Below are 27,482 nucleotides of genomic sequence, written 5' to 3'. Positions count from 1 at the left end.
GCGGATACGAGGTGTCAAAAGTCACAATCGGCCAAGTAGCGAGGAAGGAGATTCTCATCTGTTTTGGAGAGTGTCCACTTTCCAAAAGAGAGAATCCACTGCAAGGCTTCCCTCACTGGCCATTTGGGCAAAATTATACTCGTGTGTACCTGGCACATCTACTCCATCAGAAGGCCTGTTATCAGCGGCTGGAGATATAGTGACAAAGAGGAGAGCGAGCCTCAGTCCACAGTATGTGGACATGCTGACGGTCTTCCACTGTAACACAGAGGTCTGATAAAAACCCCAATTTTTGGGTCTTGTTTGAGTTGGGCGATTGAAGAGAACAGAACTGAAGCCTTTTTTGACTTTCAGTTGGGCATTTTTGCACTTTCATTTATATACTGCTTGCATTTTTGCATTGTTGCACATAATTAGTTTAATGCCTTTAATTATTACAGTTTTCTGCACACCCTGCAGGAAAGATCCGTCTTTTGGACTTGAGTTATATTTTAATGGGAGAAAATTAAATTTATCTAAGACATTCATATGTCTAAGTGCATTATCTGAATGACATTAATCATTTATATTAATCAATTAATTGATTAAAAAAATCAAGAGATTAATAATTTACAAAATAATAATTTGCAGCAGTTCTGTTAAATATGTAGAATAAATTATGTCTTGAACAGCTCTTTATCCTTTGATACTCCATCCAGGATGAAACTGTGGCTGTTCAAGTCTGAACAAAAGAGCAAGGGACACACCAACTGAAATACGACTTGATCTGTCTCTCTCTCTCTCTCTCTCTCTCTCTCTCTCTCACATACACACACACACAAACACACAGGAGGGAGGACATGCATTCATCTAGTATTACACTGTCAGTCAGAGTGTATTTGACAGCTAGCTGATCTGAACAGAATAGGCTAGCAGCTGCAGTCTGAGTCAGAGAGCACGTCGGCTCTGACACGCACATACACACACACACACACACACACACACACACACGCACACGCGCACACACACACACACACACACACACACACACACACACACACACACCCAACCCATCCCGGCTGCGTTGGGCAAGAACCTGGGACAGCTCAGGTTAGCTGCAGCCGAGGGGGGTGTCTGTTGACACAGCAGGGAAGGACCTCTTTTACTCTCCTCCTGCAGTGAACAGAGTCAGTTAGTGTACATCAGGCAGAGAGGACTAGCTGAAGCTTGGGAGTACACACACACACACACACACACACACACACACACAGACACTTATTGATGACTTTTATTTGAGTGTGATGATGCATAGTAACACTAACTTGTGAGCCGTGCAAATATCAGTATGTGAGAGATTTGATTAATGAGACCATGAAACTGACACTTTTAAAGTAGCATCTGCTCCCTTCACAATTTCATAACCAACTAATCTCCAATTAGAACTTCAGACAAAAATCTCAATTACATCTCAGGACCATCAACAGGAAACTAGAATCTTGGCAAGTATGGAAAAAGCACATTAGCACCATATCGGGTGCACACAAACTTGTTTCAATGCCAGTGTGTAACCAGTCAAGCTTCGCTGTTTGGTTTGCAGTGGTGCAGACCAAGTTCACACAGGCTCTGATTATTTTGTGCAAAACCTCCACAAAGTGCTATAAACACATCAGCACTAATGTGTCTTAGGCTCGCAGTAAAGACACCACAGAGCAACAGCCTATCAGTACCTCCAGGGTTTGCTGCCGCCGCCCAGTAAACAGCTACATCATCATTCAGTGAGACTCAGCCTGCCCCACAACTCCAACAACCTACAGCACATTACTGAGAGATGACTGAGGGAGAGAGAGACAGAGAAAGAGAGAGAGAGAGAGAGAGAGAGAGACGGGGGGGGGGGGGGGGATAAAGGTGGGGGGGTGGGCTAAAGAGATGTGGAGTGAAAAGTACTAGCGAGAGGTGTAAAGACTGACACACAGACGTATGAGACATCAGAGATGTGCTTAAGAGAGATTTTCTCAGAGCAAGCGTATAACACACATGCACACACACACCCACGCACTGGTATACACACACACACACACACAAACACACACGCGCCTCATGACAGGCACACACAGAGGGGGGCGGCGTAAGAGAATACAAATGTGTGTACTGCTCTGTGAATGCTGGGAAGCTGTTCAGGGCAAGATGTGAGTACAGGAGGACAGATTTATAATACTAATGTCAGGACTAAAGCCAGCACAGCACCAACATCAATACAATGTGTGTTCCTAGCATCCCCAATCTAATCAAATCGATTACTGCTGATTCATGTCACCTTTACAATCCATAAAATGTTAATCAGTTAAATGTATTGTCATGCAGGTGGTTGTTGCCGACTCTTGAATGTGCTTGGGCATTGTTTTCTGTTTGATCTCTCTCTCTCTTTCTCTCTCTCTCTCTCTCTCTCTCTTTTTCTCTCTCTCACTCTCTCGGCAGAGAGAACATTATAGAATCATGAATCAGAGTGTGGTTCTGTGGAGTCAGCGAGATTGAGAGAGAGAGAGAGAGAGAGAGAGAAACAGAAAGAGCGTTCCATTGCTCGCAGCAGGAACAAGGTTCACATTTATAGTCAATACTGATAACTGACCAGAGAGCAACGCCATACACAAAAGAAAAACGACATAGATGTATACCTTATTAAAATCCCACTGTATTACACCATCCTGGTTAATCCTTTGCATGGAAAAGAATCATGACAAGATATCAGATCTGCTATACTACATTAGAAAACCTAGTCCTCTACAGACTGGAAGACATCAGCATTTTCCAAACGGTGAAAGAAAACTTGGTCAACACCTGACATGGGAGACTAATCTTAGAAGTGAAGCTGATGATGCATGTTGTGTTCTGACAGCAGGCAGGAAGGCATAACCCATCCACAGCACGATCATAGGAGCACTGAGAGCCGCACGTCCTATGGGAAGCTCCACTCCACCACTCTCCTTCAGTGTCAACACATCTACCACATTCTGTTCTATTCAGGCTCTCTCACACATATAAAATCCCAGAGTCCAAAGAGATTACATAGCATATGATGCTTGTGTACTTCCTGCGTGTGTGGGTGTCTATTATAAACATTACAGTAAGGCAATTCATTCTTCAAATATTCTTCAAGGCAAATATGCAGTAACACGGCAAATAACGCAGCTCATTACAGAATGCAAATGACTATTTATTAACATGTGAAGTGGCAGTGTAGTATGTAAAGATGATGTGTTTATTTCTGACACTTACATTAGCGAAAAAAAGAAATTACACAAGTCATGGTCACATGGAAGCTAGAAATATCTTCACTACAATAGACTTACTGTTGCACACATTAAATTATTAACATACCAAGTATCACGTTTGTCTACAAGAGCAGGCTATGTGTCAAGATTCTCAGAAAAAAAAAAAAGTTGCCTATGTCCTATTTCCGTCAACAACTACAATATCCACCTTTCTCTCAAAAACAAAACAAAACAAAACAAAAAGAAAAACAAAAGGCCCTACAGTACTCCAAACTTGTCACAGGAACTCCACACTCAACCCCTCCACTCAGACACGGCACTACGATCTGCTTCTCCTGACACTGCTCCTTAGCTTTCTCCACTAACTTACAAGCTATTGTGTTTTTTTTTTCTTCTATACTTCTTCCTTTGTTCCCTTTAGGGGATGTTTAAACAGTGATTCAGGGTCAGAATAAAAAAAGGTTTAACTCTCAACAGTCACATCTTTCCTGAAAAACATGGCAGATTTTTCGGACACTTCCTTACATTTCTATCCTGTTCTTTCTTTCTTACTTTGTCTTTCTTTTGGATGTTTTTAAGCATTACTGTGCATTAGGACAAAGACGCTGATCTCAGACAATGTTCCTGTCTAACAAACACACACACACACACACACACACACACACACACAGCATAGATTGACAGCACCACCTAGCTCTTGCAGTGGTTAACTACATCTCATTTAGGAGAATCTTCATGTATGTTATAGACATGGGTATTCATACACACGCTCAGAGCTGCTGAGTGTAATCTTATACACCGAGTAAAATAAGCTACAGTGTAGTAAACTATTAGGTCTAACATATTTTTACACATATCACATATAAATAAATGCTTATTTATTACTTCAGTTTTCAACAGAGCTCTAAAGCCCTGCTGCTATGCTCTGTTTATTCCTTTCTCTCTCTTTCTCTCTCTCTCTCCCTCTCTCTCTCTCTCTCTCTCTCTCTGTGATGTGAGTTCAGGTTCTAGCCCTCGAGAGCATTTCACTCAACAATGTTGCTTTTGTTTGGCCTTCAAATTAGACAAAGTGTTTCCTTTTTAACAAGACTCCAAATTCAACCTTGCCTGACTCTTTCATGACAGGAACAGCATAATCGCAACAGTCTGAAACACACACAGAGACAGACAAAGAACATCATGTTCTGGGTAATTACCCCTCTCTCTCTCTTTCTCTCTCTCCCTCTCAGGTCTTCCATGACTCCCCAGTAGAGATGTACACTTCCTCAGAATTCATCAACACTTCCACTACTGTCTAGCTCACACAGCTATGTGACATGTGCTAGTATACTAAAATCTTTGTGCGTGCGCATGTTTGTGATTGGAGGAAAACGTTACATGTGAAAATAACGGATACTGCTATGGGGGTTTTTTTATCTTTTGCCATGTGCATGCACGTGTGTGTATGTGGCGGTGTGTCTGAGGTGGTATCCATGGTGACGTGAACGCGGAGCTGATAATGCTGATGGGATACGTGTGAGTGAGGCTGTGCCGTGCTGATCTGGGCTGATGAGGGATTTGACAGGCTGTAATGAGTGCTGATGAGCATCGATCTCATGTCCTGCTGTGTGTCTTGATCAGAGTTTGTAATTGTCTGCTCTGTGAGGCCTCTAAGATTCAACCCAGTTAACCCTCTCCTTTTGTCTCTGGATGCCTCAGCATTTGAATACAGTGTTAACGCACTTTCTTTTCCAGACTTCCTGCTCCAACGTTTGCTACTGCAAAACACAGCTGCCTGGGTAGTTTCGGATCAAGACAGTGGCAGTCCGACATACTTGGATTCCCTGATTCCTTGGCAAAACATACACATTCAAGCAGAGGAAACAACATAAGCACGCAATTCAGACAACTTAAAACATGACAGCCACCCATTCATGTGCTAATTTTTCCATCACATAGGAGGAGTAACCTACGCATCCATCCACGCATCCATCCATCCCCCCATTCCTCCATCTATCCATGCACTTTCACAATGGCAGGTGGTTGCTCTCTAACAAGCACAAAGGATTGGGAGTGGAAAGCCAGCAATAGTGACTTAGCAGTGTCTGTTGGTGTTTTCTCTAATAACCACAGCAGTCCATTCTAACCCTTGGCCTAAATACACTGACATTAACCTAGCACAGCAGCAACAATAAAGTTACCACTTCGCCTGTTTCACTCCTACAGCTGTTTCAACTTAAGCGTGTGATTTATGTTACCATACGCGGCCACTTTGTTTCACCATAAGGCATTACAAAGCTCCTATTGATTATCAACAAATCTCAAGAGAAGGAGCAAATGATGCAGAGCGCTAAACACTCCCTGAGCTAAGCATTTAAGGGCCCCCAGAACAGTCCTGCCCATGACCAGTGACCTGACCCGGGCAGTGATGTTACTGATCCAGACACAGGGAATCAATGACCGCTGCTCCATCGTGACCGGCCCTCTGAGTCCTCCATAACACGACGTGTTGGAGAAGCCTCTCTGGCTATCTCACTCAGTCGTTTTAACACAGACACACACATATACACGCACACACACACACACGCACACGCACACATACACACACACACACACCATCTCTGTCTGCGGGCTTATGTGAGATTCAGCCTCTTGAAGGTGCTCAAGAACACAGGCGTAGAAAGCGGCCGGATGAAGCAGTACTGTTAGCTGTTGTACATTACAGATGTTATTATTATTTATAAAGAGTCATAAAGGCAGGAGGTAAACTGCCCATAAATCACCAGCGCCCAGGAGGCAAACAGAGCCCTGACACATCTTATTTCTCATACCTTACACAAATAAAACACACTCTCGTTTATCAACCTCACACAGCAACACACGCCGCATGGCGTTCCATATTTCTTTTTTTCCCCCTCTCATTCCACCCCTCTATTCTCTCCCTCTCTCACTTTCTCTAATCTTGTGCTACGGTGCTGGTGAGGCTAAAAGAGAAAGAGAAATGGTGATTAACCTGCGGTCGGACCTGAACTCGACCCTGCAGGATGCATGTAGCATGAATGAGGTCCTTTCATGGGCTGTCTGTGATTACTACCTTAGGAAAACTGCTCCGTGTTATTACAGAGCTTCAGCTCCATGCGACACAGCTGATTTCTTATTGGCGCCACAGTAAGCAAAGCGTCTCTCTTTTCACTCCTTCAGATATTCCTCCTGATTGCTCACTCAGGCCTTCCTCTCACTTTCATTCTCATGCGCTAAAGGTAATGCTTATTAAGCCAAAGGATATGATAAGCTGGTTTTGGGTAGGGCATCGTTATATCCAAGTTGAGCAAGCTTTCAGGTATTGATCTTTACTTACAGTCAACTCAGCATTCATCTACTTTTTTTTTGTTTTGTTTTTTTAAATAGGATACAGCAGAATACATTTTTACCACCAACACGAATTGGTATCTTTCTTTGATATTACCATCATGTGTAAAATCACACACTGATAAAATCAAAACATATTTAGGCTACATAAAGCCCACTATACCACATCTGTAAATATTTGGTTCACACTTGTCACGTTACACACTAGTGCTCCGCCTGGCCTATGCTGTACTTTGTGATTTTATGCCAGCTGTTAACACAATGCCCAGTGCACTCTGCATCTTCACATTCAGTATACAGTGACTTAAACCATGTTACTCACACGTTACACATAGTGCTCTCCCTACCCAGTCTCACTCCGCACAGTCAGGACTCATCAGTGATTAAATGTAAAGGGTAAAGGGGATCATTATGTGCCTTGTGTGTTTGTCTGCTCTTTGTGCCTGCTGCGTTGTACTGTGCACTGTTCTGGCAAGTTTGCTTCACTACTTCATGCTGAGGTTGCTATGCCAAATACTGATGCTCAGTGAAAGAAAGGGGGGAAAAATCCATCAATCATATATACACTTTCTAAAAACTTACTGGTTAACAGTCTTCAACTTCTGACATTTTTGAATTCTGATGAAAAGCAAACATTGTTCTGCTTTTTAAAAAAAAAAAAGAAAAGAAAAAGCACAATAAGAAAAAAGAAAAAGGAAAAAAAAGGATCTCAGTGTTCTTGGTGAAACTTGGTGAAACTCAAGTTTTGGTCTATAATTGTGCCAAGGTACTTAAAGCACTTGACTACCTCCACTGGCATGTTCTCATTAAACAGAATTCACCGTATGACCTTCACCTCAACATCTGTTTGCACTGTAGATGGTTTCTGTCAAACATTTTTGGCTCTTTGTATTTTTCATCAAACACACATTTTCCATAACAACCTCAAAATACACCACATTGATTCTTCATGCCACTAACTGGTAATGGCTGTGTCAACCCCAGAGTTGTACATAAAAGATTTTTGCATGATTTTGCATGCTTCTATACGGTGTGTAGTATTGATAATGCCATTCCTGTTCGTTCTCACAGGCAGCAGAACAAAGCAGTGACTGTTATTAAGGGTCTCTAACAGCAAATGTAAAGCTATTTTGCCCAGTCAGCCCACAAAAGTCATGCACTGATATAATGAAGAGCTTTCAAACTGTAAACCACAATGACAGTACACTGGTACGCACTGGTTGACAAGTATCCTTCAGTGGATTTTTCAGCTGGCCCATGGATTTTAATTTCATCTGTGCATACACAAAATAATAAAAGTGGAATGCCAGATTTGTGAAATACTAACACTTCAAACCCTTTAAGCTTAAAAGGCATCATTACAAAAATTTCCATTTCCCCATGTCTCAGTTGTGCAGGTTTTGGATTCCCTAGATTCAAGCCGTAGCTTTGGGAGACAATTTTAAAGAAAAATGGGGCGGCAGTTAGCCATTGCACTTAGGCAATTTCAGAGGAAGCTCTTAAAGTAAAGCCCCAAACCATCGACTCGTGAACATCAACATCTTTGTTCACTTAAATTTTTACAAGTACAATGCTTTGAGTGTATATGTTACTTGTTCTTATGCGCAGAATTCATCAGATCAACACGGGAACATATGGAGCTCGTATTTCAGACACACTTCTGTTCACCACCTGTGCTTCGTTTAAACTTCCATTAGCCCAAATGAGCTGTGAAAACGAAAATGATTCCAAGGGTTCTTGGTGTTGGAGTCCAAAGGGTCATCAATGGAAAGGCTAATTCTTCATGTGTTTCCTCACTGCTGAAAATCCAATATAGCCTGACTGTGAGCAAAACGAATGTCTCTACTGTATTTTGTGTCATCAACACCATTAAAGCTGACTCTGTAAATTTGGCCCCACTGCATGTAATTCATCATTACATCCATTACGTGCATCAACCCTTACTGATCATATGAATTAAACATTGCATACCGTCATGGTTACTTGCTCTGGGGAGAGATCTCAAGGTAAGATCTGTCATGGTTTTAAGGAAATGTTTTGCTACACTCTAAAAATAAACTAAGACTAGAAATGTCAATGATTTATATCCTGTTTTCTATTTGCTTTTCTGAACTTACATCTACAAACACTTGAACAATGCTCCCTGACAGCTCTTCGGCAATTTTCAGCGCTAATACGTGTAAAGTGAATCTGAGAGTTGAGAAGCAACAGAGAAAATAAATAAAAGCTGTTAATGGTTTTCATGTTGTATACTTAATTAATCAGATTAAATATTTAACACTTATGTAGACTATGAGGATCTGAGTTCTACACTTATATGTGTTGTGTATATTATAAAAAAAATAGTGTAAAACAGCGACACTATCAGCTCACTTTTGTGTAATCTGGGGTAGTCAATACACACGAGAGAACCGCACACAGTGGCAGTACATCCTGTGAAAAGCTTAATCTAAAACCCCAATGAACATTTATCATGGTTCAAGTTCATACAACCGCCTCAACCATGAACGCTATTAGCGACCAGTAACATACAGGACGTGACAGAGGTCGGCTGAGGTCATTGCCATTAGACACACTGGAGCTCAGACATATATAAACACAAAGTGTTACCACTCAACAGTCTCAGTGCAAATGAGTTTTGCACGTCTACAACAACAGGGCTTTTGACCTCTCCTTTGACTGCGCACATGCTCAGAAGCCACGGGCAAACAAGTTCATACATGAGACACACAACGACGCCAGCGTGTTTGCTCTGGGGGAGGGAAGGCTGGTCTATTGACAAGGGGTTTTAAATAACATCATAGATTTGGAAGACTGCTTACCTTCAGGTGAACTGACAGTCAATATACTCTACGATTCCATCAGTCAATAGTATTATGCTCCGTTACCCATTGGTGCAACACGATGGTTAACAACCTACACCATTTCATAAGTCTAAGCCGTTCTATAACCACCACTCACCAACACCAAAAACATTTCTCGTGTGTGAATAACCACTGCTTTCACAACCTTTGAGACTACAACAACATTTACTGTTTGTCCATTCTGGTTCACATGAACCCTAATGCCAATGACCTCCAACTCTCCTAATCCAGCCCTGACTCCCAGGGCAGGCCTGGGTCAGGAGGCTGTTATACTTTGTGGGTGGCTCTCCTCTCTACGTCTAATCCAGATTTACACATCCTGCCACTATGGGGACCACCCGACTATTCTCACACAATTGTGCGGCAATCAAGAGCACAGACAGAAACAGATCGCTGCCGTCATGGGATAGCATCATACAGATATACCCATGACCCCATAAATTCTTTCACAATGCAACACTCCTTCAAAGTCCTTCACTTTATTTAAAAAATTAGCTTAAACCAAGCACACAGTCTGTGAAATGTGCCAATCAAACCTTTTTTAACTTGGGTTTTCGGTGCGAGGGCTTACTGAGAAGAAAGACATTAGCCTAATAGCTTAACATCAATCAAACATTACAATCTGTAATTTCTTGAGGTATGAGTTTTAGGGCTAACAGATTAGGTAAAATGCTGCAAATTAGGTTTCATTTTCCAACTGCAGCAGAGGTGTGAAGTCATCAGAGGCATCGGCTGCCTGGGCTGAAAGAAGAGCTGAGTTTTAGCGAGAGAGAGCGGAGAGGACGACCTTTATAAGCTGTTTAAGCGACCATGAAATCCTGAGAGAGCTTCATCAGAGCTGGGCCTGAAGCAGGCACTGTGTTACAGAAGAGAGTCCCTTCACACAAGCACATAAGACACCATACAACCTCCCCAAAACGCATGCAGACTCTAAACCTAGCGGAAGAGCCTGGACCTGAGTGAGCTGTTACGGCTACAAGAGGAGTGTGGTCTGGTAGGACTCAAGCCCAATTAAGCACAACATCTGAGAATCCACAGAGAACCCGCCAAACTACCACTTACTATATCCAGCTAAAGAGAAATCATGACTCAGGCATTTATGAGAGATACTTATTAGCCAGTCCTGTAAAGCATCTTTAATACATTAATTATGGGGGTACAGATGTATTAATAATGAAACAGGATCAGAGGAAGAGATGAGTTTATACCCTGCAGATGTTTTCAGAGCGTTCATATGAGTTCAGTGTTAATATTACAGTAAAAGTGTTTTATAAGGAGTCCACCTCAGAGCTCGCTTCACTGCTATCTCTCTTCTTCCTCCTCCTCCTCCTCCTCTTCGTCCTCCTCCAGCGATCCACGTTGCTTAGAAACGGCCTTAATGGCAAATCTATTTCAATATCCTTTCACATGTATTCCAAATGTATTATTCAAACGTTTAATATCTCCTTAAAAGCCCTCTGGGTGGTTAAGACTATTAAACTCTACACTTATTTGGTTTGCTTCTCTCAAGCCCTGAAGGGAGACCGGGATGTGCCTCCAAAAGAAACCTTCTTCTTGCCTCCTTCCCCCTTTTTTTCTTTCTTTCTTTCTTTTTATAAAATCCTTCCTGGAGGAGTTATAGAAATAGGAAATTTATTTATGGGGATGAAAAGTCCTTCAGATGAAATTTTGAGGAGAAAAGCAATAACTGTGGCAAAAGAAAGAAATACTCAAAATCCAAGAAGGGGGGAAATGGCCTTTACATTTGATCAATTCTGCTGTTATTGTGTCATCCATGGAGACTGTGAATACGGCATACAGTTTCTGAACTTTGGGGACTGGTGTCTGCAGAGAGTCCAAATGTAAGTGGTCAATCTGTTAGTTTAATTCCTTAAGCATAGCTGCAACCCTGGCCGCCTGAGACAGAAGGAAAAAAAATGAATCTCAATGAAACGGCGTTAACTGCCAGGAGTGATTAAGAAAAACAACAGAAACGGAGAGATGGAGTAATTATGATCTGTCTCCTTCGCAGTCATTAGCTGACGGCCTTCTAACCCTGCCATCTTTCTTTTCTACTAACGCACTTGCTGTTGCCATGGTGAGGCAAACTCCCCAGCGCCTCTCAGCACCACCCAGCTGTTCTCCAATATGACAGAGACAAAAAAAAAAAAAGAAAAGAAATAAAAAAAGGCAGTTGGTCTGAATTTTCACCGTGCCACATCTCTAATCAGACAAACTATGCTCCTGCTGATGGAACTCCCCTGAAGTATTGGTTCTAGAATTAGAATACCCACAAGACTTCCCCAATCCCAACATTCCTAGAGCTAGACTAGTTTCCGTAAAACAGGCACATCGACTGTGCATTTAGTCAGTGTTTAAGCTGCTTAAAAGCACTGAGCTGAAGAAACAGGAAAGTGTGGGGACAGTAATGATGACAGTCCTTAGGAGGTTAGCCCTGGCTCCACAGACAGCAGGTGAGCCTTCTTAATTAGGCCTGTGATCAGATTTAATGAAGTGGAAACCAAGGAGCTTGTTTTTAAAAGTAGTGCTAGTCGATAGTGGCCTTGTATAAGGAGTCCATCAGTCGGTTTCTGCTACCTCCATGTCTGTGGCTAGCTCCAGGAGTCACGTCCTACTCAAGGTGAATGACAGGAATTATGGGTTAGCTCTTCAAAGACCATCCATCTGGGATCATGCAATTAGTCTGTCTTGATGTCTCACCCCCCCCATATGTAAAGTGCAATGTGGATCAACCCGAAGGTTAATGCTATCCTCTATGAGACATATATGATTGCTCTCAGGGAAACTGTGTTCTCATATTACTGACAGTGTAGTATGTATATAGAAAGTCTAGAGAACCTGATTTTAAAAGAAATCTATGTGAGTGACAATAGCTCATATATAATTTAACACCAGTCATACAGATTTTAAAATTCCTTCAAAGTGATTCCTGATGACTGACAAGGTACTATGTTCTGCAAAAGACAGCTGATAATAATTCAAACTGGCAACTCTGATGGGCGACCGTCTAATCAAGTGAAACCATTCATTAAGACAATTAATTAGCCTGATGGAGCCATCGGGAGATGAAAATAATAACAATAGCTTCACTGCTTAGCTGGGGCAAGCAGGCAGGTCCCAGGTGCTGCTTGTCTCTTTAATTGAGACTGAAAGACCACGAAGAGTCTTGCTTTAACATTTCATACACTCAGCCAATTAACCTCAGCGCCCCTCAGCAGGGTCATATGGTCTGTACATACACCCGCCAACAGCACTAAAGGACTGATGTGACTTAAAGGTGATTTCATTCATTAAGGGACGGGGAAGGGAATGTGCCTACAAAAGCACCGTCCTCAGAGCGCAGCCTTTGTAACTGCACACAGAAAACCAGTCGTGAGCACTCTGAGAGGTCAATAAGGCATGTATGATGATATATTCGGTTGATTATGCATCACAAAAGTGAAATGCTTGCATGGCTAGCTGGAGGCTATCAGGTGGAAATAACGCCATTTTTTAAACACTTTGTGTTCAAAAGAAAAAAAAACGATCGTTTCACAATCTTGGTGTCTCTCTCCCTCTCTAGCATGGTTATCGTTGTTTTCTGGAGTGGAATCAAATGTCTGTGTTTTACGACAAGCCTCTGTATGAAACAGATGGTTGAGTTCAACTGAGATGTAAGTGATGCTGTGACATAAAAATCTGCATAAAAATCGCACCTCCCTTATCCATTATTCCAACCCATAGAGTGTGAAGCGCAAATTAAACTGCTGCACCCACTGCAAACACAACACAAAACAGCACCCCGAATTAACGAAATGAATTAAAATGACCTTTTAATACAATTGTCTCTTCTCTTTATTGCCATTTCTCACATAGGCGTGGATGTAAGCAATCAGGGTAATGGAACATTACTGTAATCTAAACTACAGCAACACACATTCTCCTACATTTGAAGCCATCGTCTGAAGTAATCTGGGAGGCTTTGATAGATGTGTCATCAGTAGCGTTAGAGTGACTGGCCGGTTCCTACTCTTTTAAATCACCTCTGCCCGTGAACTCGCCGTGAGGGTTCACGTTCTGTTCACCCCATACAGAGGGGGGAGACACACATCTCTCTCCATTAGCGAGTAATGAGCTATGTCATTTAAAAGTGCAGTTGGGAGAGAGTGCGACAAAGAGACAGACTCCAGGTCACCCAGGCCACAGTCATCTGCTCCATTCTGTTGACTTATAATGTCTCAAAATTAATCTTCAGGAACATTATAACCCGCATAGAAGATGGAGAAGAGATACATATAGATTTTTATGGCTCTTCTACCCTTCACAAGGACTGCGACATACACTGCTGTTTTAATGCACCGCTAATTCTGGTCAATAATAAGAAACTAGCTAACTGTAACTTCTGGTATAAAGTTTGTCCCTTTAACAAAAGTACACAGACACATTATCTGACTTGTGCAGACAGAGAGGATATCATAAGGTCTGATTAAACAATACAGTTCAAATTCATCCAGCACAATGCAATAACAATGGCAAGCTATTTACCTACATTGCCTGTGGCAGCTAATTTTCATTCTTCAGGGAGACTCCGTAAATTCAAACTTTAACACGAATCAATCGCTCCATGTTCAGTATGTACATAGTGCCTCGACAGTTAGACTCCTTGGAGGTGAAGAGTTACCTCTGACCCCACAGTCAAAGGTCAATACTAATCTTTAATGCACTTGAACTCAAGACGCTAGGAGTCAAGAGGTTAGGTGGGCTGATAATCGACAAACATCAGTTTATCAAAAGCCGATCAATGATATACTTACATCAGATTTTCAAACCTGAGTGATAGCATTTTATTCATATAAAGTTTAAATCAGCAGGTAAGAATTCATTACAGCAACATTAGTCAGCGCAAACTGTCTCTTGTTTTTTAGGTCTGTACTTCTCATTGCACATCTCACGAGTAATAGAACAAAATCAATTTTAGCATATATTAGTAGTACAATTCCAGTATTATTCAAGTCATGTAGCAAATCTTCTTTAGTAACTGCAACACTGATATCAAGTGGTGTGTTGAATTGTTGAAACAAAGTGAAATATTACTATTTCATAACTAGACTGTAAGAGTTGCAAAATCAATCTTTGAGGGCATTTTATGACTGCTCTTAATAGCATTCCCCAAGTAGTTGGCTATAAGACATGTAGGCTAAGATAAATTGTACATGACAGTGTGAATGTTGAATTCCAAAATGTGGGCTATATTTCTTGCCAAAGATACATGCACATCAAGAACTCACAAATCTCCTCTTGGTTTTGAATAAAAAATGAGCCCACAAAGAGAAAGAGAGAGGTTATGAATCAAGATGCCAGCGGTGAGTAATGAATTCAAACAGACTGCTACAGAGTGTGTGTGTGTGTGGGTGTGTGTGTGTGTGTGTGTGTGGGTGTGTGTGTGGGGGGGGGGGGGGGGGGGGGGGGGGGGGGGGGGGGGGGGTTTGGGGTGTGTGTGTGTGGGTGTGTGTGGACGATGAATATGAAATGATTAAAACCACTTTCATATTCGTTGAGTGATATAAAGGGTTTATTCATACAAAACCTTGAAACATGCGGTGGCCATCACGGATCATCATCTATCCTCTTTGTCTTCCTATCTGCCTTACCAAAACAAAAAAGAAAAAAAAGATGGAAGAAATTCACTGTTTCCCCTTGATCCAAACCTCATTTACAGATATAAACAGTGCATTGGCACTCTAAAACTAAAAAATAAATAAACAAATAAAACCCACAACCAACTGACCAATCGACTTGCTGTGGGAAAACACTAAATGCTGCTTTAAAGGAGTGTTGTACAAGGCTCAGGTTTGATCACATCAATTGATCCTGCTCTTCTGGTCTAATGAGAATGGAGCTAAGGCCTCCTGGACAAAATCCTAATGTAAACTATTTCCCCTAGAAGACAGTATTCACAAATATTAAACCATCACATTGGACTATAATACGACCAAGGCTTGCCTCCTGGGTCATCAGCCCTGGTAGGATTTCACACAGAGTCTTGATGGTTTCTTTGCTCTTTTTTTTTTTTTATTTAAATGATGAATATGTGCTGGAAACTGCTTCGTAGTGTCTCCAGATTTGTCAAAACAAACAAACACACAAACAAACAAAAATCCCTATGTGTCAGAGCATACCAGCCATTACTAAAGAGTTGTCACTTTTGAGCTGACATCTTCAATAACTTACAGTGGGCCCAGTGCTGACGGCAGTCCCAGCATGCAAGTGAAAATATGGGAAAGCATGAAAATGAGGCTCTCTCACAGACTGTGGGGGCAGGGGCACAAAGCTCTGTGTAGACCGCTGCTGTTTTTTTCAGAGACAAGAGCAAGACAGTCTTAAGTGGGACCGGCCAAGCTGACCTTTTCTGTGGTGAATATTGGGGGTTGTGTGTCTTGGCAAAAAGGCCAAAGGCACGGCTTTCATTTATTCTGAATACCTTAAGATCAAAACACATTTCAAACAGTCCAACAGCAAAGTGAAGCAGGGGAGCGTCCTGACAGCTTAAGTCTATGTGTGGTACCCTTAGAGTCAGCAAAACTGACATGAGATCAGAATTTACAGTACTGAGGTGATGAACCAAACAAGTTTTTTTTTTTTTACATTTATATTTATAACACAAAGACGGCAACACTTCCCTGATTAAGTGTCGGCCGCTAAACGTATACAGGATCCTCGTTTTTATTCCACAAAAACAGGTTTGACAGTGATGCAGTTAAAAAAAAAAAATCAACCCAGAGACTCTTTACAAGTAGACTTCGACAACTTGGAGAATGAGAATCTCATGGGGAGGTACAATTAACCTAGCCTCCCACAGGCTTCCAAATCTCCACTCCTCTAAGAGGGAAGGTGGCCCAAAAATTTCCTAGTCCTCAAAGGACCCCCGCAGAGGAAAGAAAAGAAGGGCGAAAAAATCCATACTAAACACACACACACACACACACACCTCTCCAGTTCCTGAATTCATCTCCCAAATTAGCTGAAATTACCCAAATTATTCTAAAAGCCTCACATCAAACTCTGTGTGTGAGTAGCTTTTGTGCTGACCTGCTCACAGAGCCAGTATTTTGGCACAGTTCTTTTTTGGATGGATCACATAGGGCATGGAGTGAAAGGCAGCCTTTTCCTGAGGGGGACTCAACACAAAAGCCATTAGCTTAATAACCCAAAACTACTTCCAGTCGTTTGGGTTATCATTAATTCAATATGTATACCACTCAAAGCCATTTGCGTGGAAAATAAATAAATAAATAAAACACGCTAACCTTTGTATGTACTATTATAAACCAAACAAGACTTTTCTCCTAGGTTTCATTAACTAAATATTAATGTCATGCTCATGTAGACACCTTTATTAGAAAAGTTTAGGCTAAACTTTGTTGAATTAAAAATTTTTTTAGAAAACAGATGAAGCTCCGTCGCAATGTGAAAACCAAAAAGTGCTTGGTTGGTAATCATAAAAGAGCGTGCTTGCTCAGTGAATATAAATTCACTTTCTTTGTTAAAATAATGAGCACTTTCATTAGGGGAAAAAAAGGCTACCTGGGAAAAAAAAAAAAACAAGATTATTAACTCTGCAAAGGACAACAAAAGTCAAAACTAACAAGCAAACAAGCGCTGGCGTTAAAGAAGAAGCCTGGCCAGATTTCTAAATGAACACATCAGAGCCCCATTATCAATGCTCACCGCCAACCTCTCTAAACGAACATTTTCCTAACGCTTAATGGGCTAATTTATATTAACACTAATTAACACCACCGATGCATTATTCATAAGGTGTGCTTTACAAAAGGACCAAGACACATGACGGTCTCAGAAGGGAGGCGAAAAGACAGGAATATTTCTGGAAAACGCCAATAATATTATTTACAAATCGGCGTTCGGCTTGGTGTAATTAGTGAGCATGTACAGAGATGTGGTGCCACAGTGATACAGCCAGCTTTATGGAAGCGTCTCTGTGAAATTAGCTATATTTCTAATTCTTTAATTACTGTTGTTTTCAGTCTGATACAGTGTAGTAATCCAGCACGGCTGAGAGACAGAGGTTATTAAATGCAGAGTTTCATTAGGCCGTCCTGTCGGCATTCCATGGGGCATTTCAGAAACATTTGAAAACACAGCTAGTGTTGCACCAGCGGACTTCCTGATTGTGGCATTCACTATGGCCGAGAGGTTCAAAGCTTAATTCATTTGCAGTTTTATGAGCCAAATTCACAACAATGTTTGGTGGTTTTGGGGAGACATGTTCTTAGAATGGAAATTAACTGCTTTCGGTAACATATCTAATAAAAACAAACAAACAAGCTACCTCACAATAAACAATGAAGCAATTCTGTTACTGGTACAGTCTGAGGCAACATAACAGCAGTATATTATGTGTTTTGACCACAGCATCGACTGTCTGAGACCATAAGAAGAATTATTAAAGCCATAGATGACAAGAGTGCACAGTACTTTTCCTTTTCTTGGGGGGGGGGGGGGGGGTGTTGACTTTTGTGAGACCAGTGTAAACAACACCAAGCAAACAAAATGTTCTTCAGATCAAAAACAGAATCAACAACAAATATTCATTTTCTATATTCATAGCCCATAATATTTTATAGTTATTATTATAAATTAAATTAATGGCAAATGATTCCCAGTGTGATTAATTTCACTAATCTGAGAGCTGAATAAGTCAGCATCTTGCACTGCTAACCATCCCTGAGAGACTAAGAGGAGTGTAAGTTGACTGGTGTAAAGTTGAAGGAGCAGGCATGGGTTTAGGAACTTGTAGAGCTGGAATGATACAAAGTTTGGACAGTGAAAGCCTGGCTCACAGCCCCTCTGTCTGGACATCAGACGGTCTCGCACACGCTGAGCCTAACAAACGGTGCCAATTCATACTTTCGCTTTCTGAGGTCCCCTCAGAGTGCCGCACGGGGCCCAGCCCGGTTCCAACACACCAACTGTCCCTCCCTATCTCTCGGCTGCCACATGCATCCACTTCCTGCTTGCTTTAGAGTTTGCAGCACGCGCATATGTACCTAGTGTCATTATAGTGCTAGGACTAGACACATTGCCCAAAAACTTTCAATGGGAGCCAGATGTTCAGGAACACAGACACAGACATTTTCAATCATTGGTCGCTCAAACTAAATAAATAAATAAATAAAAACATAGAATACATATGGGAAAGTGAGGCTCAATCAGGAAAACAAAGAATCAACATGAGTAACAAATTTGATCGTCATCATTATTTGAGTGGGGTATGGTTTAGTGCTACAATAGCAAAGGGCAGAGAGCTTTTACCAAAACCATGTCCTCTTGCATCATAAGGCGCCTGCAGTCAGATTAGAGAGGGATGAAGTGCTGCTGATGTAGCTTCTGCATTCAGGCCTTTAATGATTTGCTCTGTCTTTGCCGTTGCATCAAGATCTGAGATGCTGGAGGCAGAAAGCCCAATGACTTTGAAAACGGTACGTGTCATTCTCTGATGTTTGTTAATATATATGCTCATTGCATAGACAGTCGTCTGTGCCGCTCTGATTGAAGCTCAAGTTTGCTGTCAGGGTTTATTCCCAAGACACTCGTTTTTTTTTCCTTTTTTCTCTCTGTTTTCCTGATTTGGTGGCCTCCTTCCATCCCCAGTGAGCTCGGCCATGTCCGCATCAACATACCACCTTCATTATCGGAGTTCAAACCCCAGAGTAAAGTCAAGCGTGGCTTCCCTTTGCCAAATCACTTTCATCTGTTTTGCTTGAGCAGATGATAAATTAAACCCCAGAACAATAACAACAACATAAAGAGGCCGGGCTCAGAGGCCAGTCAATATCCATCTGGAACATTCTGCAAGTGGCCGTAAATTAAAACCCAGAGACCACACACACCAGAGAGTGTCTGTCATGCTTCTTTTAACAGCGGTCTTTCTCTAAATGATTTAAGAGCGGTCACAGATGATTGCTTTTTAGGAATCTTTCGATTTATGGCCAGGATGAACTGCTCGGAAATAACTGGCGGTGGCTCTCTCCCACTCTCTCTCTCTCTCTCTTACTGAGACACTGTGGGTGGGTGATCAGGGCTTAATTGACCCAATAAGATGCCTTCTCCTCCACCCTCACTGCATGTGACTGGTTCCAGCAGGGCAGGGTCTGAGGGCTACACTCCCTGCCTGCTCAATGCCCATTATATTCAGCTATCAGACCTCGATGAATATTCATCAGCGCACTCTTAGTGCAGCCAATCGGCGGTGTTCCTGCTGCGGGCTAATAGCGATTGGATGGGGAAATGGTGTAATCAAATCACAGAGTATTCTGTAGCTCAGCGTCACAGCACTCGACCTCGTGGCAGGGGTGAGGTTTACTCCGTCTGCGCTGAGCACAAAGAATCATATCTAATTAATCTTGATTAACCTCTTTAATTAGCATCAAGTAAGACTTTGAGAGGGGCCTAATTGTAATCAGTTTCAAAGAATGAGCCTAATAGAAAAAAGGGAAAACAAAGACCAATCTGACTGAACCAAACACTGTTGTTAGGAGATGTGAAACCAACCTTGGTCATTCTCATACAGAACTTTCTCAGTTTTCCTCTCTCTACTACCCACCCCCCACCACCCAACGATCCTGTAGATGGCTACTTTGTCATGTAGTACTAAATGGTTTATTTCAGTTTATTCCCCTGTACTGTCCAGCCAAAGCTTCAGCACACTTTCTAATCCTTCCAGATGTCCAAGCTTTTCCTCAATATCCTATTGCCATGACGACACACATCAGTCTGAGGCCTCCTTGATTGTCCAGTAGGTAGGTGCATGCAAACTAAACCCTCATGCAAAACCCCTCTGCTCTAAAATCCGGAGTGCGCCTGAGTGATGGCATACACACGTTACTATTGTTATTCTTTAGCCTTCATGTACAATTAGTATGAAGGGTGCAGACCAACAATCTAGTATGTAATTCACAGTGAGACATGACTGTACACTCACACAAAACACACATTCAATCCTTATGCTCCTGAGAACGACATTCAGAACAAACATGACCATCAGCAGTCAGCAGGCAGCATGTTACTCTATCAGTTTCACAGAAGTAAAGTCCTCGATGCTTCCTGCTAAACAAACACAAACAACAAACAGCCCTGCAGCTACATCCTGGAAATGCAAAGTGACTAAGAACACGCTAAGACAAATATGAGATGTTTCTAAGATACCGACAATGATTCTGGGGAAGTGAGAGGATGAGCAGACACACACACACACACACACAAAAAGAAAAAAGACCGTCGAAGACTGAGACACGATGAGTAACATGGGTATAATATAGAGTGAAATTACGATGAGACAGTCTTCATGAGACAGAGGAAAGCTCACCCAGGCCAAAATGAAATGTGCCTGCAACTGACTGGTACAGTCAGACAAAGTGAGATATAGAGTTGTGTTACCGGTGAGTGAGTGAGTGAGTGAGTGAGGCAGGGCAGAGGCTCTGCACATTGGCAGTACAGTGCACCAGACCGGGTGATTGATTTGCAGCTAGGTCGCAGTGCCCGCCCGCTCTGCGCGCTGATGAATGACTGCGGGTTTTAATTAACCTTCTGCACACACATCAATATTATTCAAACATCTCACTCTGCTTCCCTTTTCCCTCCATTACCAAGTAACCTTTACGATACACTTTTTGGGGCTGTTTTTGAAATACCAAGAGAAATGAACTATTATAAAGTACTACATAGTAAAACATATTGCAGAAAATCTTAAAAGAAGATTTTTTTTCTCTTGATTTTGTAGTGGGGGATTTGAATGTAGGAGGGGTTGTCAGAGGTACACTTCAGACCAGGAGAGGGCAGAGGTGTACAAACTTCATCTAACTCACCCAACAGATCTGATAACTGGGAAAATGCAACTCAAATAATTCAAAAAATAAAGTATGGTATTCATCAGACAGCTTCTATTTTCTCTTTAGTTCTTTCTCAGAGTATCTAGCTCTGTGTGCCACGGCATGCTTTAAGTTCAGCCTCAACAGTGGGTATATCCATCTCTGTCCATGCATTAAGAGGTAAAGCAGAAAAATCTAAGTCTCACCCCTCTGAAACTGAATTGCTACTGCATTCAAACCTGATAACACATAGGAAAACTACTCGGTGAAGTCACTATTCACAAAAAAATTACAAACATTACCAAAATGATGAACTATGAGCTGTTTATTTTCTGTAGTCTAAAAGGGTGACAATAACTTGAAAGTTCCTTCTGTGTTTTTGTTAGATCCACCTTAGATATTCTTATAACAGTCAGTCCAAAAAAAACGCTTTGAACAACTGCTCCACACACTCAGATGTCCTGCAGCTACATCAGGGGATTCCCATTCAGAGAGCAGCATGTAGGAGGGTCTGTGCAGCAGGATCTGTCTCTCTGAATGAAGAGAATCAGCCTTGAAGACACTCTTGACTCCTTAAAAAAAAAAAAGACAGCCCGGCCACACTGAACATTTTATTTGACTACACTTTATTTGACTTCTACGTGAATGACCCTGTGGTAAAAGTTAAAAGTTGAATGCCTGGTGTTGTCTGTGTAGTAGTATGGCAACTATGAAGATACAGCTACAGCTCTGAGGCAAGAGACAAAGAAGTGACTCCTACGTAGGGTTGGCAAGGCACTCCACATACACAAACACACACTGCCCCCTGCTTTTCTTTCATCACTCCATGGGTAATCTCTTTCTTCTTAAGAGTCACTTAAAAAGGTCACTTCAGCTTTGAGGTCTGACAACTAAAGCCGTAGACCACAGGTGCTCCTGTTCTGTAGCTATAGGCCTACATATATCCTCATTTTATGGGAGCAAGGATGCTCTCTGTGTGGACAAAGAACAGGAATCTCTCGTACACATACAGCACAGTTTAAGCTTGTAATCAGATATCTTGCTCTCAGTATCAATCTCACATGCTAAGTACTGTAGCTATGTCAAACGTTAACTTAAGCATAAATAAACATAGGGGCAGCCATTCACACAACCATTCGCAATGTAATTAGCCAAAAAAAAAAAACAATAAGCGCAGCGTGCTACCAACCAGTTTGCTCTGAATACTGTCCTCTGTCCAGACACTTAAAGACTGAGAGATGTCTGCCTCAAGAAATAACATTCAGCACGTACTGTTCTGGACTAGAGTCCACTTTTAACCTATTTGTGTGCAACAGCAAATTCCATGGCTTAGCAACCAACTGTTTTCACTTTGTCCTAAAAATTCCTGTAAAACGTTCACAAATAATTCGATGAAAAAAAAACAACAAAAAACACAATGGATTCAGACAAAGGACAAGAAAAGTACAGTTCTAACATCAACAGGAAAGTCCAGCATCAGCAGTGACATTTCAGAAAGTTGTCACCATAGCAACATCATGACAGAGAATGAACGTTCCACATCCCAGTGCTGCCTGGATTTATGAGCTCATTCCAGACCATAAGGGGCGGGGGGGTGTGGGTGTGGAAGGTAAAGTGTATGCGTGTACGCACTGCTTGTGTGTGATAATGGGCTGGTTCGTATTCTTATAGGATAATGTTAAATGTCACTGTTAGAAATCTTTAAACGGTGAGGTGTAGGTTAGTGGTCAATATGGACATAGCCTGTAGGTGAATTGACAAACACTACAGAGTGTCATGATTTGTGATTTTGAGGCAATATCACAGTTATACCCTCCTTCAGTGTGGAGCTACGCCTCGCCGCTGCTCTCAACGATATTAATTAGACTGGGCAAATCAAAAGCTTCGCATCTGATAGGGCATCTGATGTCTGAGTGAATTCAATTAAGAGGAAAATGGCCTTTAGTATTATCAGGTTTGGAGTGGTCTTACAGCCTACCAGTGCCCCTATGCGTCTAATAACAGAAAGGACAAACATATTAGCCTGGAGACTCATCGCTGTGGCTATTTTAGTCTCTGAGAGAGACTAGCTCGCAGGATCCCACGGCTGTGCAAACGGCATTAACACACATCAACTTGTGGGCATCCCCACGCGTTTCCGTAATGCATAATGTCCCAAAGTTAATCAGTCCTTTTCTGGGTACCTAGGTAAGGTCTATATCTGCTGGTTTTATCCTTTCACTTGCTGCGTAAACACAAAGGCCTTTGAATTACCTTGTCCTTATCTTCCACTAGGTCAGTCAAAACATCGTCAGGATCCAGAATCCCCCCGTCGCAGTACTCCACGTGGTGGGTCCGCACCAGGAAGTCCCCCTCCTGTAGAACAGACCCAATGTGTTAACAACCTTTATCAATGATACAACACAGAGGCTTTTTACACCAACACAAAAACAGACCTTATCAGTTACTTAAAAAGCCCGTCGACAAGGCCGTCTCTTAAAGGGAACAAACCGCTCTTTTAATAAGTACAGGGTGGATAGTGGAGGGGGTTGGGATGACTAGAGGGCATATCCAAACAGCAAACACAGTGACTTTTAATAGAGTTTGGTAGAATTCAGACTTCAGACTTCAAATTCAGTCCATTTAGGGAAAATTCAGATCATTACAGTGGTGCTAGAAGGTTTGTCTGAAAGTGGACTGTTGAAGCCCAAAGTGTTTAGTAATTGATTTAACCTTTTCGAGCCTGATGTGCACTGGTAACCTGTGCAGTGAAGACTGAGGTCTATGTTTTTTAATTAAGGCTGCCATAACTCACATCTGATTGTCATCACACTGATTGACACTCCTTACTCTAATTATCCTTTTAACTGACCTGAAAATCCTCCTAGAGCTTCATAAACTTTTTCCAACAAAGACATCTAAACGTTGAATCATTTTGATCAATAAATAAAAAGTATAACATTTTTGTGTTATTTGTTTTATTGGGGTCTCATGGCCTATTTTTATGACTTAGATGAAGAGTTGATCACATTTTAGATCAAATTTATGCAGGAATTCAGAAAATTCTAACGGGTTCACAAACTTTCTAGCACCACTGTTACTGTGAGTAACCTATGATGCTTTTCATTAATACTTAAGAAAAGATCAGAATTTCATTATCATTTCATTGTTCATTTCATGAACCAATCACACTGTATATGCCATGAATATGCCTGCAACAAAATACAACTACTGCCTCAGGGTGTGAATTCTTCTGTAAGCCGATAGGGCAGTGCTTTTGAGCCTGTGTTAGCAGTAAGACTCCGAGGGTGTTGGCTAGAGTACATAAGGAACTCGTGCTCATTAAAATACCTTCTCTCCTCAGCTCCCTCTTCCACTCACACCTCCTAGAGGGGGAGTGTGGACAGGGCGAGCTTGCACCTCTCTGCTCCTTTTGCCTCTGATTAATGACAGTACACCAGCCCAACACAGCTGACAGGAGTAACACAGGACTGTGCAACAAAACACACACCTAAATAACACCATCCCCACTGGAGCACTCAAGAAAAATTCAACAAGACTACAGAGACTAGCCACATGTCTGATGTTTACAGCCTAGCCAACAGTCGGTGAATCACAAGTACAATTCCTAATAGCTTTACTCTGAAGGCACTGAGACAGAGAGAGACAGACAGGGAGAGAGAGATAGAGAGAGAGAGAGAGATGGAGAGAATGCAAGGAGGAAAAAAAAGAAAGAAATATGGAAAGAAATTAAACTCTGCCACACACAGGAACTACTTCCATTTAAATGACAGCCATATAACAGCTTGTGCGTAATTACATATAAGACAACATCTTATTTGCTTCTCTTATATAACCATCTAAATGTAGCTTGCATCGTTTTCATAAAGCCATTAGGAGTGCTAAAGCCTATGCCCAGACAATGCCATTCTGTTACCCTTCACCAGTGATTTGAACAAACAGTCATTCTGTGCGATGTGTTTTGGCAAATAGTAGAGTAAGACTTGATACTCCGGTATGCTTGCTTTCACATCTGCCGTGTGTTTCAGTTGCAATCAGTTAGACCATTAACATTCTGGCATACATCAGTCAGAAACACCAAGTCAAAGCACAACATGGCTTAGCCCCAGTTCAAAAAGAACATGAGTAACAACTGCGTTTTTTTCCACAACTAATCAGCCCTTCCATGGCCATAGTTTTAATCTTCTGGACTGTATAAAATGAGCTCCCATTGTGCCATGATGCTGATGTTTTGCTTGTCCATGGACTCCAGCAGTTCCGATCTGATCTCATTAGAGAGTGTTGGACACATGACCGTGTAATGCATCTGTTTCATGATTTGAGAAAAAGCAAACACACTGGGAGCAAGTTGTACCAACAAACAGTAGGAAAAAGAAGAGAAAAGACAAGAAAACAGGGACACCAAAATAGTTGAAGTTTTCGATGTCACCTTTATACAGTGGCAGAGACTTGGAGTCTTCTGACTAAAACATGGTGAAATGAGACCAGATCTTTGTTGCTGTGGGTCTGTGGTATTATAGCAGTGTGAGATAACAGGTTTGTGTCTGCACAGAGGTGAGAAGCTATCAGATATGATTGTGTGAACACAACTTTATTGTGTGTAACAAGAGAAGAGCAGACCTGGATCTGACCCGCACAAGATACTTGAGTAAGTCTATCTTGAAAACCAGTCAGACAACTTCATTGACTTTCACTGACAAAGAAAAGTGTGTATATATGTATGTATATATACATACACACATATACACACACACATAAATAAAAATAAACACATATACATGTATATGTATGTGTGTATATACACACATATATATATATGGCTATAAATCCAAGCAGGTCACCTCTAAAGTCTCTATTGTCCAAATTACTACAAAATACAGTTCCTGAAGAATGTCAAGTCTATTCAAAGAATATGAGAATGACGAACAAATGATTAGTTTTCCAATCTACTGCCACAGTCTTAATCGTTTCCATAATTACAAACTAATGTGGCATAATATCATTAGAATAAGTTAGCATTAGCTTAATTTAAGGGTTCAAAAATTGCTGGTAATTTCAGCATTTTATTTTGTCTGTGAGGTGATCAATTTAGTGTCTCTTAATGGTAGTCTGGAAGTGTAGGATGTTATGGGAGATCTGAACACATACACTCAGGCCTCTTTTCCTTCCCAGATCTAACGCCCTGATTCTTAGAATACATTTTATGGCTAGTTTCACTGCACTGGATTTTTCCATTTGTTTTGGGTTAGTGCCTTTTCCGGTTTGCTTTCCTCCCCAGGCGAGCTCAGCTGTGGCCAGACTTACAAAAACTCATCCAGCAAAAATAAGGAAGTTCAATCACATCGAAGTGGACCGGCAAGTCCAAAGACCACCGCAATGAGAACTAATCTTGTGTAGACAGTTTGCCGGACCTAAAGTTTTCATAAACTTTAGGCTAACTTCACTCTCAGAGAAAAAAGAAAACAGTTTGAGAGTACATAAGGATGTTTGCTGTCCAGGAACACTGAGCCTTTGCAAAAGACCTGCATTCACATCGCCTCAACTTCCACTTCAAAGCTGGCAGGCGACAAACATAAACAACTAAGAGCAAAAAGTCTTGCTATATTAGTGATGGAGGGTCATGTTTGCAAAATGTGTAAATGAGTGAGAAGATCTCTGAAGAAGAAACCTATAATATTTCCTGGCCTAGCACCATGCACAAATACACTTGCATACACGCACACACACACACACACACGCACACACACACACACACACACACACAGTGTTCTTTTTCTCAGACAGCACCTTAATCATGCACCGTTGGAAAAAGGAAATCTGTTACTACAGCCACACCCAATCAGCCCATGGACAGCATGTCCACTGCTTATCTGACCGGTCTGTCCCTGGCCTCTCCTATTCACCACAGTCTTTAAAAACACAAATCAAAACTTCACTTTGTCTTTGTGTGTGCAGCTCTGTAAACGGACACAGGCAAAGATTACGTCAACCGTGGAACAATTACCGTGTTTACTCTCATTATGTAATTATGAATCACCATGTGCACACCAAAGCACGAAGCAACATCTTTTAAGAATTAACACGACAGTTCCGAAGAAAGCAGCACCAGAGTGGAAAACACAGAAGACACAGAAAACTGCAGAATATAAAACAAG

The 27,482-nt window shown here is 41.6% G+C and overlaps 1 protein-coding gene across 1 annotated transcript in view; it reads right to left on the bottom strand.

Moving 5' to 3' along the window:
• Window positions 1–27,482, bottom strand: part of pard3bb (par-3 family cell polarity regulator beta b) — a 167,472-nt gene that overhangs the window by 134,331 nt on the left and 5,659 nt on the right. Inside the window, exon 2 of the mRNA XM_030785939.1 lies at window positions 23,581–23,682. Coding sequence (XP_030641799.1) covers window positions 23,581–23,682 — 102 coding nt within the window. The remainder of the gene's footprint in view (window positions 1–23,580; window positions 23,683–27,482) is intronic.

Source organism: Chanos chanos, chromosome 10 (assembly GCF_902362185.1).
Source record: "Chanos chanos chromosome 10, fChaCha1.1, whole genome shotgun sequence".
Taxonomy (NCBI): Eukaryota; Metazoa; Chordata; class Actinopteri; order Gonorynchiformes; family Chanidae; genus Chanos; species Chanos chanos.
This window is presented reverse-complemented; position numbering and strand designations above follow the sequence as displayed.